Below are 18,451 nucleotides of genomic sequence, written 5' to 3' on the forward strand. Positions count from 1 at the left end.
TGTAATGTAACTCAATGTAATGTAGCTCACTGTAATGTAACTCACTGTAATGTAGCTCACTGTAATGTAACTCAATGTAATGTAACTCAATGTAATGTAACTCAATGTAATGTAGCTCACTGTAATGTAACTCACCAAATGTCGCATTAACAGCTTTTCTGATATTTCTGATGATTTTTCTCCCACTTTTTTAAAAAGCATGTCCTAACCAGTCTATATAAATTATTTATTTTCATTTTACTTAAATTATATGTTATTGTTAAGTTAAAATATGTTTTTCTAATAAAGTCTATGTAATTGTCTCTATTATTGTCTGTACAGAATACTAATGTGTTACTTGATGGCATAACATTTAAGTTAAGTTAATTAGGATCGATATACTTCGTATATCCACAAGGCGGCAGTAATGCAAAAACAGTTGTAACTAGAAGAAGTTGCATTTCCTGTGAAAATGCAGTGTGAATGCCGTGTAGTGTAATCTGAAAATAGCAGAAGAAGAACTACCTGCTGGAAACTGAACTGTTTGCTGAAAACTGCAAAAATTTAATTATATGCAACATTCTCTGACTGGAAGAAATTAGTTTAACATTTAAACCTATTTTCTGCACATTCCAGCACATAAAATAAAATATGTTTTGTGTTTACACTCAGTATTTCAAATAGATGCAAGTAAAACACAGCAGAAAATAAATAAAATCAAAGACTCAGCGGGCCTGTTGCTCTGTTTTCACCTGTAAAGCAGGCGGAGGTGTGCTCTGGTGCAGGTGAGCTGCAGCGGTCATGTCAGTGGGAGGATCCGGGAGTTTCTCTGTGTCACATTCCCGTGGCAGCGCACTCGGTGCTCGCTCGGAGGTTTAGGGTTTTTTCGCTGTAAAAAGAAGTTTTCTTCCCACGCGGCGATCAGCGGACGCTAATGTTTTTGTCACTTTTTATGGAATCAAACTCAAAGTAATGTGATTACTTCCACGCTTTAAACGCTGCACGCTCATACTCTCTCTGCACTCGATATATTATTCTTCTGTTTGGATCAAAGCATGAATAAATGAATAAAGTCATCTTTGTGTTTCAGATACAAAATAAAACCAGCTTTCACTTTGCCAAAATACAGAAATGTCTCATATTAAACTTTGGGTACATGAACACGTCACATCCATCCACCCGTCACACCAACAACACCGACCTCTGCTGTAGGTTAGAGAAGCAGCACTGTGATGCCCCACCCACTCTTATCTCACCAAAGGTTAAAACAACACAACAATGTATGAATTCATACGTTCAAAACCCATAAATACGCGTTATCTAAAGCTGTGACCACACCGCTATCAAACAATACGCTTGGTTGGTCTAAAATACGGAACAGCAAACAAACAGAGTTTAAACTGGAGGCGTCGTCTCACTGCAGGCAGGCTTCAAACTTCAGTAAAGTCTTTAATCCTCTTTGGTTTTCTCATGGAAAGAAAGAGCGCTGCAGAGAAAGAGGAGAATATGTCAGAGACAGACGTGGTCTTCATTCCCAAACTGAAGCCAGTGTTTGAAGCTAAAACCTGCAATTCCTCTGACGTCCAGCAGAGGCAGCAGTGAGTCAGTCCCACAGACTGTTAAAGCTTTACAGCAGAATGAAACATGTTTACAGCCTGATACGCAAACTGTTTGGTCTCTGCAGATCATTTCTACCTTCCTAACAGCTTTTTAAATTGTATTAAGGAATAAAGTCTGCATTACTAGGGGCGTGGCCTATGTAACTGACAGGTGGATGGTGACACAGGTGGGTGTAGCTGCTAGCTGTCTGCTAGCTTCACCTGAACTGGACCTCTGGACCTTGTTTGTGCTGTTGGAGCCTTTTAGAGCATTTTTAATGACATCACCTGACCAATAACATGGCTGCTCTGAGGTTACTGTAATAACAGACCATCCAACAAGTCTGACTAAGAGCTTTGGTCAGATTCCACAGTTTTCTCTGGATGGTGCTGATTAGCAGGTATCTGTGTGATGCTTTATCTGAATCATTAACTTGTCCTACAAACAAACTGGTTTTAGTGATTTTTAGTTTAAAAAAAACAAATATGGAATAAAGTTTTGTACCAAAGCATAAACCTGGCATCTTCACCCAGTCCGATAAAGGAAATGCTGGTTTCAATTATGGATTAATTACCTTTGAAACTGAGCTTGAGTGAAGGCTCCTCCTCCAGCAGGGAGTCTGAGTCGGGCCACAATTGGTTAACCAAGATTTTAGCGTTTTCAAAATGATCAAAATAGAAGTTGGGTGTGACTGTGGGTCTGTCTGGTTCACAGAATTTCAGGTTCTCTCTCAGTTGGTCAGAATCAAACTTCAGTACCTGAAAAAGAAAAGAGAGAGTGAACAATAAAGCTTAGTGACTACAAAGATTAGTTAAGAGCTTAACTGTCAGACACACATCAGCCTGTGAGTTTGTTCTATCCATCCATCTTCTTCCGCTTATCTGAGGCCGCGTTATGGAGGCCGCAGCCACCTCCTCCAGTGTTCCCGGGCCAGCCAAGAGATATAATCTCTCCAGTGTGTCCTGGGTCTGTCCTGGGACCCCCTCCCAGCGGAACATGCCCAGAACACCTCACCCAGTAGGGCACCCAGGAGGCTTCCTTGTTACATGGCCAAACCAGCTTAACTGGCTCCTTTCGATGTAGAGGAGTAATGGCTGTACTTTGAGCCCCTCACAAATGGTCAAACTCCTCATCTACCAATGCCCCTACAGTCAGAGGACACCCTTCAGTCCCTCTTCTTGAAGATGGTAACCACCATCCCAGTCTGCCAGTCCAGAGGTACTGCCCCTCTCCACACAACATTGTAGAGGCATATCAACCAAGACAGCCCTGCAAGATCCAGATCCTTCAGAAACTCAGGGCGAACTTCATTCACACCAAGGGCCCCGCCACCAAGGAGTTGTTTAGCTGCCTCAGTGACCTCACTCTGGTGATGGACTAGTCACTCCCCAGGTCTCCAGACTCTGCTTGCTTTATGGAAGACTGGGATTAAGGAGGTCCTTGATGTATTCCTTCCAACCCAACAATATCCTCAGTCAAATCAGCTGCACTACGCTGTCCTGCATCTGGTTTGGGGGTTACCACCACGACAGGCACCAACGACCTTGCAGCCGCAGCTCAGTGCAGCAGTTGAAGATCTCGCCTCTGTCAGGTGTTCCCAGCGAACCCTCATTTTACGTTCAGGTGCACCAGGTCTGTCCACCATCTTCCCCTGCCACCTGATCCAATTCTGCCTCCAGGTGGTGATCAGTTAAAAGCTCACCATCTTTCTTCACCCAAATGTCCAGAACATACAGCCACAGATCTGATGATACAATTACAAAATTGATCATCGACCTGTGGTATGGGGTGTCCTAGTGCCATGTGCAGTTACAGACACCCTGGTTCACACAGGAGTCCAGCTCTGGTTCAGATCTGGAAGACCCTTCCTCCCAATCATGCCCTTCCAGGTCTCAGTGTTGTTGCCCGCATTAGTGTTGAATTCTCCCAGTAAGACGACAGCCCCCAGGTGGAGCACGCTGGCAGGTTACTCTGAACTGATGTTTGGCGCACAGGCACAGATGACAGTCAGGACCTATTCCCTGACCTGAAGGTGCAGGGAACATATCCTCTTGTCCACCTGGGAAAACTAGGGGATACTAAGATATCCACCCCAGCTGAGACAAAGTCCGGCCTGTCTCCGGAACCAGTCACCAGTCACCTGGAGGAGTCTCAGTAGCTGGGATCAGTTTGCCAGTGTGTGCTGGCCACTGCCCAGCACTCCGACAATAAAGCCTCTGGGATCACTGGGACTAGCAAACCCCTCCACAACAATAAATCTGCAATTCACAGAGGAGGTTAGTTTGTTGTTGTGGGGCGATCGTGGCTCAAGAGTCGGCAGTTCGTCTTGTAATCGGAAGGTTGCCGGTTCGAGCCCCGGCTCCGACAGTCTCGGTCGTTGTGTCCTTGGGCAAGACACTTCACCCGTTGCCTACTGGTGGTGGTCGGAGGGCCCGGTGGCGCCAGTGTCAGTGCGCCCCAGGGCAGCTGTGGCTACAATGTAGCTGCCATCACCTGTGTGTGACTGGATGTGTAAAGTGCTATACAGATACAGGCCATTTGATTTTTACATTTAATTGTTATTTACAGCCAGATTATCCCATAACCACCTGTCCGTTCTCCACATGCAGGGCGATGGCAACATTATCCCAAAGATAAAACTCAGGCTGTCCAAACAGCTCCAGAGAGTCCATCTGACTTGCATCAGATCTGTGGATCAGCTCGTACCTGACAGGAAGGCCAAAGACAAACAGTATCAGTGTGGCAGTATTATCTGACTCCACATAAAGCAGACAGTAAAAGTCTTAAATATACTTAAATATATACATAAAATTATTGGAAAAGATCAGCTGACTGGATGTCAGGAGGAAACTTTTTAAAATTTGGTAATTGTCATTGCAGGGACTCCTCCACCATAGTTATAGTGGCAGCACGCTCATGATATTTGAGGGCTGCAATGTAGATTGAATGTATTTGCCTTCAGATTGAGCTCCATCACAAAGGTCTGGTGCACATTACTGAGGATGCCCCCAACCCCATCCTCCACCTTCCCATCACCTGTGAATGAGGCACATGATTTCTCTGACTCAGGGCAGTGACTCTAACTAACACATTTTTACTTTTGTGAAACCCGCTGAATTAAAACTGAAAGCGTGCACTTCAGTCACATCTTGATTGTTGGAATTAAAATGACGCACGCAAAACTACAAATGGTGTCATGGTCCAAAAAGCTCTGCACCGACCTGGATGCCTCAGATCAGATGTACGACAACTAAGCTGATCACTGACCTGAACACAGCGTGTCCTGGTACAAGTGCATTCTGGAGCAACCTTATCCTGTAACAGGATGTTAAGGGTGAAAAACCAACACCACTCTGGTTTAGATCAGGCTGTTCCTGTCTCCTACATCCAAGTGTTCCTACCATCCCAGAGTCTCCAAGAAGCCCAGGTGTTCTTCCCTGCTGCTCAGCATGAGCACAGACAATAACTTGTTGACCCTCTTCCTTTGTCTGTGAGCGTTTATCTGTGTCTCTCACCTGTGTGTCTCACACATGGCCTCCGACCTCCAGATGAAGCGTCCGTCTCTGTACGCGCAGACAGCGTTCGGGTCATTACCAGGAAGTAATGGAAACTCTGAGAAGAGCTCGCGATTGGCTGGGCTGTGGACCAACACAGAGTACTGCACTTTCTTTTTGAACAGGCAGGTCCTGAACACTCTCATGATGGGCGGAGCTCCGAAGCAAAACTGGACACAACAGAAGGTCTTTCAGTGGGAGACTCACACCTGTCACACACCTGAGGTAATGTACATGATGTACTGATAACACACAGAGAAAAGCTGACAGATTGTTCCTGGTCACACGGTGTTTATTATTTTTAGTGTGTAGCTTTGACACAAACTCAGACTGTTGTGGATAAAGAGTTGTTGAGTTTTGAATAATGTTTGTATCTTCAGGAAGAAAAAATTCCCCCCTCTGTAAATGTAAACATACCTGCTGGCTGTAGGCGCTCAGCACGTCCTGCAGGAGGAAGGTGAAGCGGTACGATCCATACCTGGACTTCTCACTGAAGGCCGGAGAGGTGGCAAATCTCCACAGGAAGCTCTGCTGCTTCACAGCCTGCTCCTTCGTCCGGTTTGGGTAGGTCTTCTCCAGGAGCCTCGTCTCGGCCGCCTGGATCTCCTCGGGCCCCACAGCCAGACTCCACCACACCAGGGGCCATTTGTGTGGATCCCTGAAGCCTCTGTGAGGATCCTTGAAGCCGCCGTCTGTCCTGATCCAACATAAAGCCCCTCGCTCTGTGTCGTGTTTCAGGTGAGACACGTGAAACTCGGGTCGGGGGTAGTCAGGGACGTTTTCTTTTAGGAGATACGGGTTCTTCAAGTCATGAGCGAGCTTCTTCAGCTCATTCAGCCACAGATGCTTACAGTTTATGAAGTGTTGTATATATCCTCTCCTGTTTCTTTGTGTCTGCATGATCAGGTGGAGGCTGATGCTTCCTGTCAGGAGTGTGAGTGATCTCTGATCACCAGGCTTATATTCAGACCACGCCCCCACAGTCCAGGGCATGCAAATGGGACAAAGCCTGAGCGCCCTCACACAGGAAATAGTCTAAACATCAGCTTCCATATTTCAGCACCAGCACTGATAAACATCACACAGGGAAAGAAAGAAGACACACTTCCCCCTGCAAAACCACCAAACTCCTGTCATCTACCTCTATTTCACTGTTTCCGCTTCTGTTACAGGTTCAAGTGTTAATGAAGTTAAACCCGACTGCAGCTCAGACAGCAGGCTAATGAAACTCATTAGTAATTCATTTAGCAGATTACATAGACACATAGAGTTTAGCAGATGTTTGCTTGTTAAACATCTGCAGACAGCAGCAGGATCCATGTGAGCGTCTGCAAAGTAACGTCTCTCAGTAGCTGCATCGGACAATACTGTGATATTGAAAGGTTAAATATACAGTAATATACATATGATAACATTCGCCTGTTTCTGGAACTTTAAGATCAAAATTTAATCTTAAATTATTATTTTTTCCAACATTTTTGATCTCTCATATGTCACAACCTGGCTCAAGGACGTGACAAGCAAGTGGGAGACCACACACAGGCTTTTAAAGGCTGTGAGATATTTTTAATGACGATAAGGTGAAGAAACTTAAACACAATTGAAATGATATAACAGCCATAACTGAAGCCTCAAATGAATCTGATGGGTGCCAGATGGAGAGAGCCAGCGAGAGCCAGAGACCACGCTGGTTCAGTCAAGGTGTCTTTATATACACTGGGTGTGCTGCATCTATAATTGGGTCAGCTCCACCTACCTGCAAGAAACAGGTAACAGAAAAAGCAAAACACAAGGCCAGCCCACTGGCCGTCAGGGCTGAAAAACACATTTAAACTCTGTTAAAGACGAGATGGGCACAAACTGTCCTCAGTGGTCTCCTGCAGCCACCTTTGACCTTTTGTTCGATGTGTTTTTGGAACAGGAACTATTGATGAGGACTTCCTGCTCGTGGATGTTGTGTGTAATCTAGAGAGATGTGGAACACAGGCTGAGGTCAGATGCTTTGGATTTACATATGTTTTACTTTCATTTCATCATCCCCTTGAAAAAGCTCTCTGAGTTTCTTTCACGTCTCATTCAGCGTTCATCGCTCGTACGTATCAGTTCTGTCGCTTGTGAGCAAAAATAAACAAATGTAAGTCTGTTAGTAGCAACCGACCCGGAAACTTAAAGATCCCTTTGTTTGCAAACGCTTTAGACTGCGATGACTGAGAACAGTGAGAGTTTGTCTCCATGCTGTTCATTAACCTTCATACAGGTCTGAAGATCACAGCTGTTCACTGATGTTCAGCCGTGTCACTGTGCAGAGATTCCTGCAGATTCTCTGAATCCTTTGATGATAATATTACTGTAGATGATTCACAATTTCACATCAAGAAGAATTGTTCCACATTTTCCAGACACAGTTTTTTGAAGATTAGCGAACCTCTGCCTCTTTTATACATCCATTTATCCACAACATGATTACAAATAGCAAATCATACAATAAGTGGAGCTTATTGTATGATTTTTACAGTCTGTCATAGAAACTATAAGATTAAAATCTGGACAGAAAAAAAAGAATACAGATGATTACAATCAGAATAATCAATAAATGCTCAATCCATTTATTGATTATTCCTCATCACACATGACCGTAAACCAAACATCAAGTTTTTAACTGTCATTCAGAATAATGTGGACGTCTGAGTTGAGAAACAGCCATCTGTCAGTATTTAGTCATTTATTTTTTGAGCTGATAATTTCCTGATCAATAAATAGTGCAAATATTAGTGTCTGATGTGATCTGACTACAGCCAGGAAAACCACCGAACTCCAGAGCTGCTGCACCGTCAGTGCTGTTTGGGTTTTCGACAGCAGGGGGCGCAGCTGGGCTCATAAAGCTTAAGAGCATCCTGTGATTGTCCTGGTGTAGGTCTGAGTGAGCACAGAGGAGGATGACTCTGAGTTTGTTCCTGTTCTCCTTCAATGATGTCACTTCCTTTACTGGCACACGCTCTAAAAACTGTAACTTTAACATTTATTTCTTAAATCCAGCTTCACAGAAAGTTCTGTGGCAGTATTTTAGAGCTCCATGCTGCACATTAGAGCTGGGCGATAGAACGATAACGATATGTATCGCGATATAACTTTTTCTCGATAGAAAAATTAAACTATCGCGATAGACCTCGCCGCTCTTGTCCTCTTAAAAAAGAAAGAAAGAAAAAAAAAGAACAGCCAATCCAAATTAAGTAGCGCAGAGCCGAACCAATCACAGCCGCAGCGTCACGTGACTTGTTACGTACAGCACAAGTGCCAAGCCGCACATGTGTATTTGTTTGGGAAGCAGCCAGCGGGTAATGGAGGAAATGAGTGTGCCGACTAGAAAAATCAACCGAGCGTGACCGAAGAGAAAACAGATGATGGTTCCAACGCCGGAGAGATTGTCGAACGGAAGAGCCATAGAAGTTCTGTAGTGTGAAGGTATTTCAGCTATTTCAAGTCTGACAAAAAACAGAGTAGCGTGCACTGTAAATGTGCCGAAAGCAAGTCTGGAAATACAATAAACTGGTGCATGCGCAGATTTTTCTATGCGTTTGCACCTTTCGTCCACACGTAAACGGCGTTTTTGGTCACTGAAAACGAAGATTTTTGAAAACTCCGTTTTTGCATTTACGTGTGGACCAGAAAAACGGAGAAAACGCAGCGTCAAAGGTGTGCGCCTTTTTTGACGTTATTGTTTCGGTGAAATGAATTTCTACAATACTGTTAATTCTTCTCTCTGCAGTGTTTAAATGCTTACATATACACACAGTTACTGTCCCTCCACACATACGACTCGGTTCTGCTTCTATGCCCCAGCTTTGTTTACTTTTTCCCACCGAGGCTTCTAGACTTCTGATTGGCCAACATTTCTGCACGGTTAGGAATCTAGCGCCACCTGCTGCTTTGGCATGTTCATAGCAGCGTTTTCCTTCATTTCTGCCTTTATGTGTGGACGGGATTCTTTTTTAAAACGAAAACGGAAAATCTCCGTTTTCAAAAATACCCGTGTACGTGTGGACGTAGCCTCAGTCTCTGACTGGAAGCGCTAATTCGTCATTCGGCTTTTGTCAGACTAAAGTAGCTGTTAAAACTGTTTGAAAAGCTCAGCTATACAACAAGGAGAGATTGAGAATTTCCTTTTAGTTCTCAGTTTATTTGATATTGACAAAAGTTAGTCAGTTTTGTCTGTTCTTCTGTAAAACAAACTAAGATTTATTTTTAGAATTAATATTTTGTTTCTAAGTGGAATTGACAGTTTAGTCTGTTTCGTTTGTTCTATTTTGAAACTTAAACGCTTTAGCGGCTGCCTTTTGTGTAGTTTGCAATATTTGCCTTTATTTATCTGAAAAAGTCTCATGTTCCTTAAGTACATCTACCCTGTTGAACTTATTATGGGAAATAAATATTTAAAAACAAGCTGCTGATTATTTCACATTTTACTTGTGAGCAACGGCACATTTAAATCTTACAAATATAGTTATTTGGCTGATATCGTGATAGATATCGTTATCGCCTGAAATGAAAAAAACATATCGTGATATGAAAAAGTCTTATATCGCCCAGCTCTACTGCACATTAGCCTTCATACATGTGTGTTTCGTGTGCACTTTAATGTAACAGAGTAAGGAGCAGGTTCTTTATAGAGTCACTCTTTTAATGAATATGTTCAAAACAAAATGAAAAAAGCCCATCCTGATGTTCTTAAAGGTTTGAGCTGAACGACTCAGATGCATTCATATGGTCTACATTTTTGTCATGCTCTCCAGGATCTCTGGGATGTTGTTTCTTGTTGTTTTGCTGTTTCTCACCAGGGCGGAGTCAGGCTCCAGTCCCCACCTCTGTCCTTGTCTGTACAGCTCTACTCAACTCCCTCTCATCACGGATGGTAACTCCTGCACCACTCAAGGCCCCAGTGGGGTTTGCTTCTTTGTTGGATCGTTGTGCTAACCTGTGTCAGTGTAGCCCTGGTTCACCGAGTGATCTCGTATCTCGTAGTGCTCCTCTCTAACGTATATCTCCTCTCCTTGTACAGACTTCCCTGGACCTTCGCCTGTTACCCCGCCCTGTGGGCCTCGTGTGGATGTGGGTGAGGTCTTTGTGGACTGGACTTGATGTGACTGAGCTGCTTATGTGAGCAGAGTACTTACTGGCTGACAGTGTGTGTGAGGAAAGATGGATGATACAAGCACCACCTAACAGTTATTATTACACATTTCTGGATGTTCAGTTTGAAAAGGGTGAAAAGGTGTTCTGAGCAAATTTTCCATCATCAACTTAGCTGAAGTACTGAAACCTAAACTATGCTGTTAAACATTTAATTTTAAAGATATCTTTACACAAACCAATTCAAAACTTTTATATTGATTGATGTAGGACCCACTACAGTTTGCATACAAGGCGGGTGTCGGAGTGGAGGATGCCATCCTGTACCTCCTACACAGAGCCCACTCACACCTGGATGGGGGAAAAGGCACGGTCAGGATCCTGTTTCTTGACTTTTCCAGTGCCTTTAATACCATCCGGCCCTGTATGCTTCAGGAAAAACTGAACAGGATGGAGGTGGACCCCTGCCTGGTGGCTTGGATCTCCGACTACCTCACCGACAGACCACAGTACGTCAGGCTGAAGGACATCACGTCTGACACTGTGGTCAGCAGCACAGGAGCACCACAGGGAACTGTGCTGTCCCCTCTTCTCTTCACCCTGTACACCTCTGACTTCTGCTACAACTCTGAATTATGCCACATTCAGAAGTTTGCAGATGACACGGCCATCATGGGGTGTATCTGGGATGATCAGGAAGAGGAGTACAGAAGTCTGGTGAGGAACTTTGTCGCATGGAGTCACACAAACCACCTGCAACTCAACACCTCAAAGACTAAGGAACTGGTTGTGGACTTCGGGAGGTCCAGAGAAGGTCCACTGCCGGTTCAGATAGAGGGGGAGGAGGTGGAGGTGGTCAACAAGTACAAGTACCTCGGGCTGTGGGTGGACAATAAACTGGACTGGTCATGCAACACAGAGCACCTGTATAAAAAAGGCCAAAGCCGACTGTACTTCCTCAGGAGGCTGAGGTCTTTTAACATCTGCAGGAAGCTCCTGAGGATGTTTTACCAGTCGGTGGTTGCTGGAGTACTTTTCTATGCTGTGGTGTGCTGGGGGAGCAGCACAGCAAAGAAGGACTCATCCAGGCTGGAGAAACTGATCAGGAAGGCTAGCTCTGTGGTCGGCATGAAGCTGGACACTCTGGTGACAGTGGCAGAGAAAAGGACATTAAAGAAACTGATGGACATTATGAACAATGCTGGGCATCCTCTGCACACGGCCATTAACAACCAGAAGAGTCTGTTCAGTGACAGGTTGCTTCTCCCAAAGACAAGAACTAACAGACTTAAAAACTCCTTTGTCCCACACGCCATCAGACTGTTTAACTCCTCTCTGGAGGGGAGAGGGAGGGGAAACAGGAGGACAAAGGAGGGGGGAACAACTAAGCTGTAGTGCCTCTTCACCTCACTGTACAATACCTTGTGCAATACTTTTGTAAATAGTCAACAGTGCAATAGACTCAATACTTGAAATGTGCAATTCACTTGTATTTTTATTTTTATTCCTATTTATTCTATTTATCCCCTTCGTATATTTTATTTATATTGTCTCTGTATTTATATATATGTGTGTGTGTATAACTCTGTAACTTCGGTCGTTGCTGTGCTTTTTTGGAAATCGAATTTCCCAGAGGAACCCACCCGAGGGATTAATAAAGTTCTATCTAATCTAATCTAATGTATTCTTGGTAGACTGTCCTGTCCACCAGGGAGCGCTGCTGTACCACCTCCCACGTCCTTAGCACACGCACGCATTTATACAGATAGCATGGATCCGTTAGCAGATCCACAGAGCCCAGAGAGTCCTCAGCCTCCATCAGGTCCTGCTGTAGTTCTCCAGCTGAGAGAGCGCAGACACGGACATGTTAGAGGTGAGAGTGTGAGATGAGACTCCGTCCATCTACAGTTGTACTCATCAGTTTATGAACCCTGACAGAATTTGTGATTTTTCTGCCTGGTCGTTGTGTCCTTGGGCAAGACACTTCACCTACCACCTACTGGTGATGGTCAGAGGGGCCGATGGCGCGATATGGAGCCTCGCTTCAGTCAGTCTGTCCCAGGGCAGCTGTGGCTACAACTGTAGCTGCCTCCACCAGTGTGTGAATGTGAGAGTGGATGAATAGTGGAAGTGTAAAGCACTTTGAGGGTCTCGAAAAGCGCTATATAAATCCAATCCATTATTATTCCTCAGAGAACATGAATAATTCTATACAACTTTTCTGTCTGTGTGAAGCTTCATTATCAAACTTTTGTGTTTGTGGTTCTTAATACGATGTATCGCCTCCTCTCATATTAATGGCAGCTTGTTATGGTATTTGTGTTCAGGGAACTTTATTGTCTCAGATGCTAAAGCTGCTGCCCATTGCTCTTGGTAAAACTTTGGCCTGTTCACATCTTTCTGGGTCTGTCTGGAGCTGCAGCTCTGAGATCTCCTCAGAGTGGCTGAATGATGCTGAGGTCAGGAGATGGAGAGGACCTCTGCAGAAGCTTCATTTTAGAAGAAGTTTCTCTGTGCTGTTGGCTTATTGTAAACGGGCAGTTTTGTGGCATCGGCGTAGTAACGACTTTCTTCTTAAGACTCGACCATGCAGCCTATTTTTTCCTTATTGTGCATCTTGAATCAGCTGAAGTTGTTGAATCAGCTGGTGTTGAACGAATCTGTCATTTTTCACCTCTTAACTAGAGTTTGGACATTGATGATTAGCATCCTCAGTTCCCTGGATATCGTTTTATATCCTTTTGCTGTTTTTATAAAGTTCAACTATCTTCTCCTGCAGATCCTTTGATAATGCTTCTGTTTTCCCCATGGCTCAGAATCAAAGGTCAGTGCACCACTGAATGAAACATAGAATAGAATAAAATAGAATAAAGCTTTATTATCCTTTTACATGTACAATGAAATTATGGTTTCTCCACACCAAAAACGACTTGGTCTGAACAGAGTGTGAGTGAGCAATGAGGGTTACTCAGATCATGGCTGCGACTGATGAGATGGATAGGTGGATGTGTCTTGGATGACCGGGTCAAACAGGTGGTGGGCGGGGTCACCTGTGATGGTTCACCTGACACAGGAGGAGCTGGCGATGGCCTCCAGGGTTGGCAGTGATGTTTTGGGTGGTGTTAATGACCCTCTGTGCAGCCTTGCTGTTCTCAGTCGAGGCCCCTGAATACCAACAGCAGGCAGGAGGAGCACGCTCTCCACTGAGGAGGGGAGAAGGTCAGCAGCAGCTCCTGGTCCAGGTTCTTCTTCCTCAGGACACGGAGGAGGGGCAGCTGCTGCTGGGCCTTCTTTACCAGGGTGATGGTGGTGTGGGTCCAGGTGAGGTTGGTGGAGATGTGGGTGCATAGAAACCTGAAGGTGGAGACAGATTCCACCTGTTCTCCATTTATAATGCCGGGGAAGGGGGCGCTGTCTGTGCCTCCTGAAGTCCATGATGAGCTCTTTGGTTTGAAGGACGTTCAGCTTTTCAGGTTATTTTCTGAGCACCAGCAGGACAAGTTCTCTACCTCCACCCTGTTCTCTGTCTCAGCTCCATCAGAGACCAACCACGGTGGTGTCATCAGTGTGAAACATGCAGTGACCTATCTGCAGGCCAGAAACTCACTGACTTTTCACACACGCATAATTACAAGCAAATAGATCCCAGGTGAGGATTGTTACCTTCACCTTTAGTAGTTGTGTAAACCTCCATGTGTCAGCGTTTGTGTATTTGTAATGACAACAGAAACTATTCCTTTAATTACTGATTCATTACCTTAGAAAACAAGGCTGAGTGAAGGCTCCTTCCCCAGGGGGAAGCCTGCGTCAGGCCACAAATGTCCAACCAGTGATTTAGCATTTTCAAAACTGTCATACTGGATTCCAGGTGCAGCACTCTCTTCAGGTTTCTCACCCAACGAAAGCTTTGTTAGAACATCCTCTTCAGGTTTCTCACAGTACGTGAGGTTTGCTCTCAGTCGATCACAGTCAAACTTCAGCACCTGAAAATGAAACCGAGCAGAGAAACAAGGTGAGAAACTTCAACACTTTGTTTTAATTTTTACCAAATTTATAGGCAACAGCTTCTTGTAAAATGCTTCAGGCGTCTCTATAGACGGAGGAGTAGGAGGGGCAGGTACCTGTCCATGATCCATGTGCAGGGCGATGGCGACATTATCCCAAACATAAAACTGACGTTGAAAAGGATGTAGACCATCAGCTTCCATCTGGTTTTTGTCAGGTTTTTGGGTCAATTTCCAACTGAGAAGAAAGTCAGAGACACGAAAAGCATTTCAACCAATCAGCTCACAGAGGACTTCAGACTGCTTCCCTGACAGAGCTCTCAGTGCCAGCATTAAATCTGATGCTCAGGTTGAGATGAAGCACACTGACCAATGACAAATTAAAGGAAAAATCAACATGAATATCAGACACTGCATGGACTCGTTGTGTCCATCATCTTTGGCTTTGTTTCTGGTTTTTATAATATTGCAGCAGTGGTCGATCACATTTATTTCAGTGGAGACTTTTAACACTTACCTGTGTGTCTCGCACATGGCCTGTGACCTCCAGATGAAGTGTCCGTCTCTGTAAGTGAAGACGGCGTTCGGGTCATCATAAGCAAGCGAAGGATACTCTGAGAAGAGCTTCTCTCTGGCCGGGCTGTGGACCAGCACAGAGTACTGCACTTCCTGATTGTAGAGGGCGGTCTTGAACACCTTTATCATGGGCGGAGCTCCGGAGCAAAACTGGAGACAACAACAGGAATTTCAGTGTGAGAGACACACACAAAGGTCACTAACCTGACACACTGTACACCGTTTAACAATCACACAACAATATAATCCACCCACTGTTATCATCTTCAATGACCTGCACCAACACAGAGCGGAGCAGCTACCTGAACGCTACCCCAACAGAGGTCGATTATCTTGTTAATAATTTCACCTCCTCACTACGTACGACTCTGGATACTGTAGCTCCTGTGAAAACTAAGGTCTCTAATCAGAAGTACCTGACTCCGTGGTATAATTCTCAAACACGTAGCCTAAAGCAGACGACTCGTAATCTGGAGAGGAAATGGCGTGTCACAAATTTAGAGGATCATCATTTAGCCTGGAGAAATAGTTTGCTGCTTTATAAGAAAGCCCTCCGCAAAGTGGACTGAACCACTACAGATTAGAAGGGGGAAGAAAAAAAGTTGTCCAAAAGTAGTTCATACTCGAATTGCACAGAATGGAAACAAGTTAACGCACTAACTACACACTAACCACACGTTAACTACACCCTAACTACACACTAACCACACGTTAACTACACCCTAACTACACACTAACCACACGTTAACTACACCCTAACTACACACTAACCACACGTTAACTACACCCTAACTACACACTAACCACACGTTAACTACACCCTAACTACACACTAACCACACGTTAACTACACCCTAACTACACACTAACCACACGTTAACTACACCCTAACTACACACTAACCACACGTTAACTACACCCTAACTACACACTAACTACACACTAACTACACACTAGCTACACGTTAACTACACCTTACAATGAGGTGACTGTTGTTGTGACTCGCCACTATATCAATAAACATGAATTGAATTGCACAAACACACTGGAGCTGGTTGGCAGATTACTCCTGGTCACATGACTTTCAAGGTTTTTAAGTGGCTGTTAGACCTTAAAGCCTTGAGGAGTTTAAGGTCTTAATCCAGGCCATCGTGTCTCTTTCAGTCTGAGCTGATGGATAAACTCAGTGTTTTAAAAATAAAAGTACTAATGAAATTATGTTTTCCTAACATGCAGAATCAATCAGTGAGCTACACATTGATTTAACCCCCCCACCCCCACCACCAGTACCTGCTGGCTGTAGGCGGTCACCACTTCGTGCAGGGGGAAGGTGAAGCGGTACGATCCAAACCTGGACTTCTCTGCGAAAGCCGGAGAGGTGGCAAACTTCCAGAGGAAGCTCTTCTGCTTGTTCAGGTCTGGGTAGATCTCGTCCAGGTAGCTCGGCTTCTGTTCAGCCTGCTTCTCTATCCGGTTTGGGTAGAACCTGTCCAGGAGCCTGGTCTCAGCAGACTGGATCTCCTGGGGACCCACAGCCAGACTCCACCACACCAGGGACAGGCCGTCTGCATCCTTCAGGCCTCCGTGAGGATCCTTGAAGCCTTCGTCCTTCCAGATCCTCAGTAAGCCTCCTTGCTGTGTGTCGTGTTTCAGATTGGACACGTGAAACTCGGGTTGAGGGTATTCAGGGATGTTTGTTTTTAGAAGATAGATGTTCCTCAAATGCTGATTGTGCATTTTCAAATCATGTAAACATAAATGATGTTTGTGAATAAAAATCGCATTCGATCCATTGTTCTTTCTCTGAGCCTCCATGTCCACAGTGCAAGATGATGGTGCTAATGAAAAATCTGTGATACAGAACAAACCAGCCGATCTCCCAGTGAGCCCTGCCACACTCTGCTCAGTAAGACTTCAGTCGACTCGTCAACCCAACGCGGAAGATTCCCAGGTGTGTTCATGCTCCGCCCATATTTAGGAGGATATATCAGGTAGTGACTCATTCCCAGGTACTCTGCGGACGTTTGAGACATGTTGGCTCCTGCTGAAGGGGCGTCAGTTAAACAGAAATGTTTCCGTTACTATTCAGGAGAAAAGAAACTGAAAACCTGAAACATCATGTTCAGGTTTTCAGTTTCTTTCTTCTGAAAAGAAACTGAAAACCTGAACATGATGTTTATGAAGAAGCCCATTTATCGTCTCACAACATGAAACTTATGTAATCACCCCTGTAGCTGGGGTCAGGGGTCATCTGCACCCACAGCACACGCTTCAGATCATCTGCTCTGGATGCTAGTCTGTTAGAGCTGTCAGAGCGTGAACCTGCGACGCACTTGAGCCCAGAATCATCCTGATCATATTTCAGCTCAACACTTCCTGTTTCCTGTTCAACACAGCAGACACTCCTGTACAGATGATTTCAAAGAAACTCTGATTTACACAAAATGTGATCATGTGTTTAGTCTCACGTCACTATATTCGTGTGATGTCCGTAGTTTATAAGTACAGTAAGTCTGGCCGACTTCCGGAGCAGCACATGGAATAGACGCGTTCCCTGACGCTCCTCCGTGCCAAACGTATTTTTACGGTCTCCTAATTCATTTTTCTCTTCGCAAAAAAAGCCAACAATTGAAGCTTATACCGTATACAACAAAAGATGCCCAGAAAAGCTGGTAAACAGATTAACTCTTCATCACGAATTATGACTTCGGCCAATGCTGAACCCTACTGTTCGCATTGGCTATTATGGGAGAAGATCTCCGACAAAATTCTCCGTCATATAAACGAAAGGTTTGACAATTTGGAGCATACTCTTCATGCAGTACAGGAATCCCAAAGAGACCTGCTGGAGAAAGTGAAATCCATGGAAGAGCAGGCTCTAGATCAGGAAAATCGCCGGTCCCGCTTGGAGAAAGTGGTCTCCAACTTGGAGAGCAGGAATAAAGACATTAAAAGTGGATGACTTGGAGGGTCGATCGCGCCGAAACAACATTATGATCATTGGCATCCCTGAGAAAGCAGAGGGAATTTATTCAAGATTTGATCCCTAGACTCGTCGGGGAGGATCATCTTAAATCCCCGGTTATTGTCGACCGAGCACGCCGCTTGCTGAGACCTCCACCGGCGGCAGGCGCAGCACCAAGACCAATTATTGCACGAATCCACTTTTATCGGGATAAAGAACTCGGCTGCGAAGAGACCGAGCGTCGGAATACCAGGGCCATAAGGTGCTCATCTCTCCGGATTATACACCGGAGGTGAGCTCAGCGAGGTGTTGAAGATACTGTGGGAGAAAAAAATGGAACTTCGGTATCCAGCTGAACTTCTTGTGAGATATAACGGACACCTGAAGGCCTTTTCTACTGGTGTCCGTGTTTATAAACTCTGAGCTGAATAGTTCGTAATAGAGCTGCATGAGTTAAGCTTCTTCTGTAAAAGATTCTTTAATGTTCTGAGACCGTATATTGATTTTTTTCCTATTCAACAGTTTGTTTGAGCACAGAGTGAAGCCTAGTGCTTTTTTTCTGATTGAATTGGACACTCTGTGGAGGGAGGTGTGGAAGGCCGAGAGGGACGCCAGTACTTCATCTCAGAAGTGCTTTATGCGGGGGT

The 18,451-nt window shown here is 44.8% G+C and overlaps 2 protein-coding genes across 2 annotated transcripts; both read right to left on the minus strand.

The window, feature by feature from the left end:
• Positions 1-571: 571 nt before the first annotated feature.
• LOC143420699 (uncharacterized) lies at positions 572-6,568 on the minus strand. The gene is made up of 5 exons (XM_076888810.1): positions 5,550-6,568; positions 5,094-5,302; positions 4,167-4,284; positions 2,153-2,336; positions 572-1,465 (listed from the first exon to the last, which is right to left on the minus strand). Exons 1-5 carry the CDS (start codon positions 6,123-6,125, stop codon positions 1,410-1,412), a joined length of 1,143 nt encoding a protein of 380 aa, XP_076744925.1. The 5' UTR covers positions 6,126-6,568; the 3' UTR covers positions 572-1,409.
• Positions 6,569-6,676: 108 nt separating this feature from the next.
• LOC101479829 (uncharacterized) lies at positions 6,677-16,880 on the minus strand. The gene is made up of 5 exons (XM_004556904.3): positions 16,130-16,880; positions 14,781-14,989; positions 14,381-14,501; positions 14,017-14,242; positions 6,677-7,097 (listed from the first exon to the last, which is right to left on the minus strand). The coding sequence occupies exons 1-4, from the start codon at positions 16,652-16,654 to the stop codon at positions 14,018-14,020; spliced, it is 1,080 nt and encodes a 359-aa protein (XP_004556961.3). The 5' UTR covers positions 16,655-16,880; the 3' UTR covers positions 6,677-7,097; position 14,017.
• Between the last annotated feature and the right edge of the window lie 1,571 nt (positions 16,881-18,451).

Source organism: Maylandia zebra, linkage group LG10, assembly GCF_041146795.1.
Source record: "Maylandia zebra isolate NMK-2024a linkage group LG10, Mzebra_GT3a, whole genome shotgun sequence".
In the NCBI taxonomy this organism is placed as follows: Eukaryota; Metazoa; Chordata; class Actinopteri; order Cichliformes; family Cichlidae; genus Maylandia; species Maylandia zebra.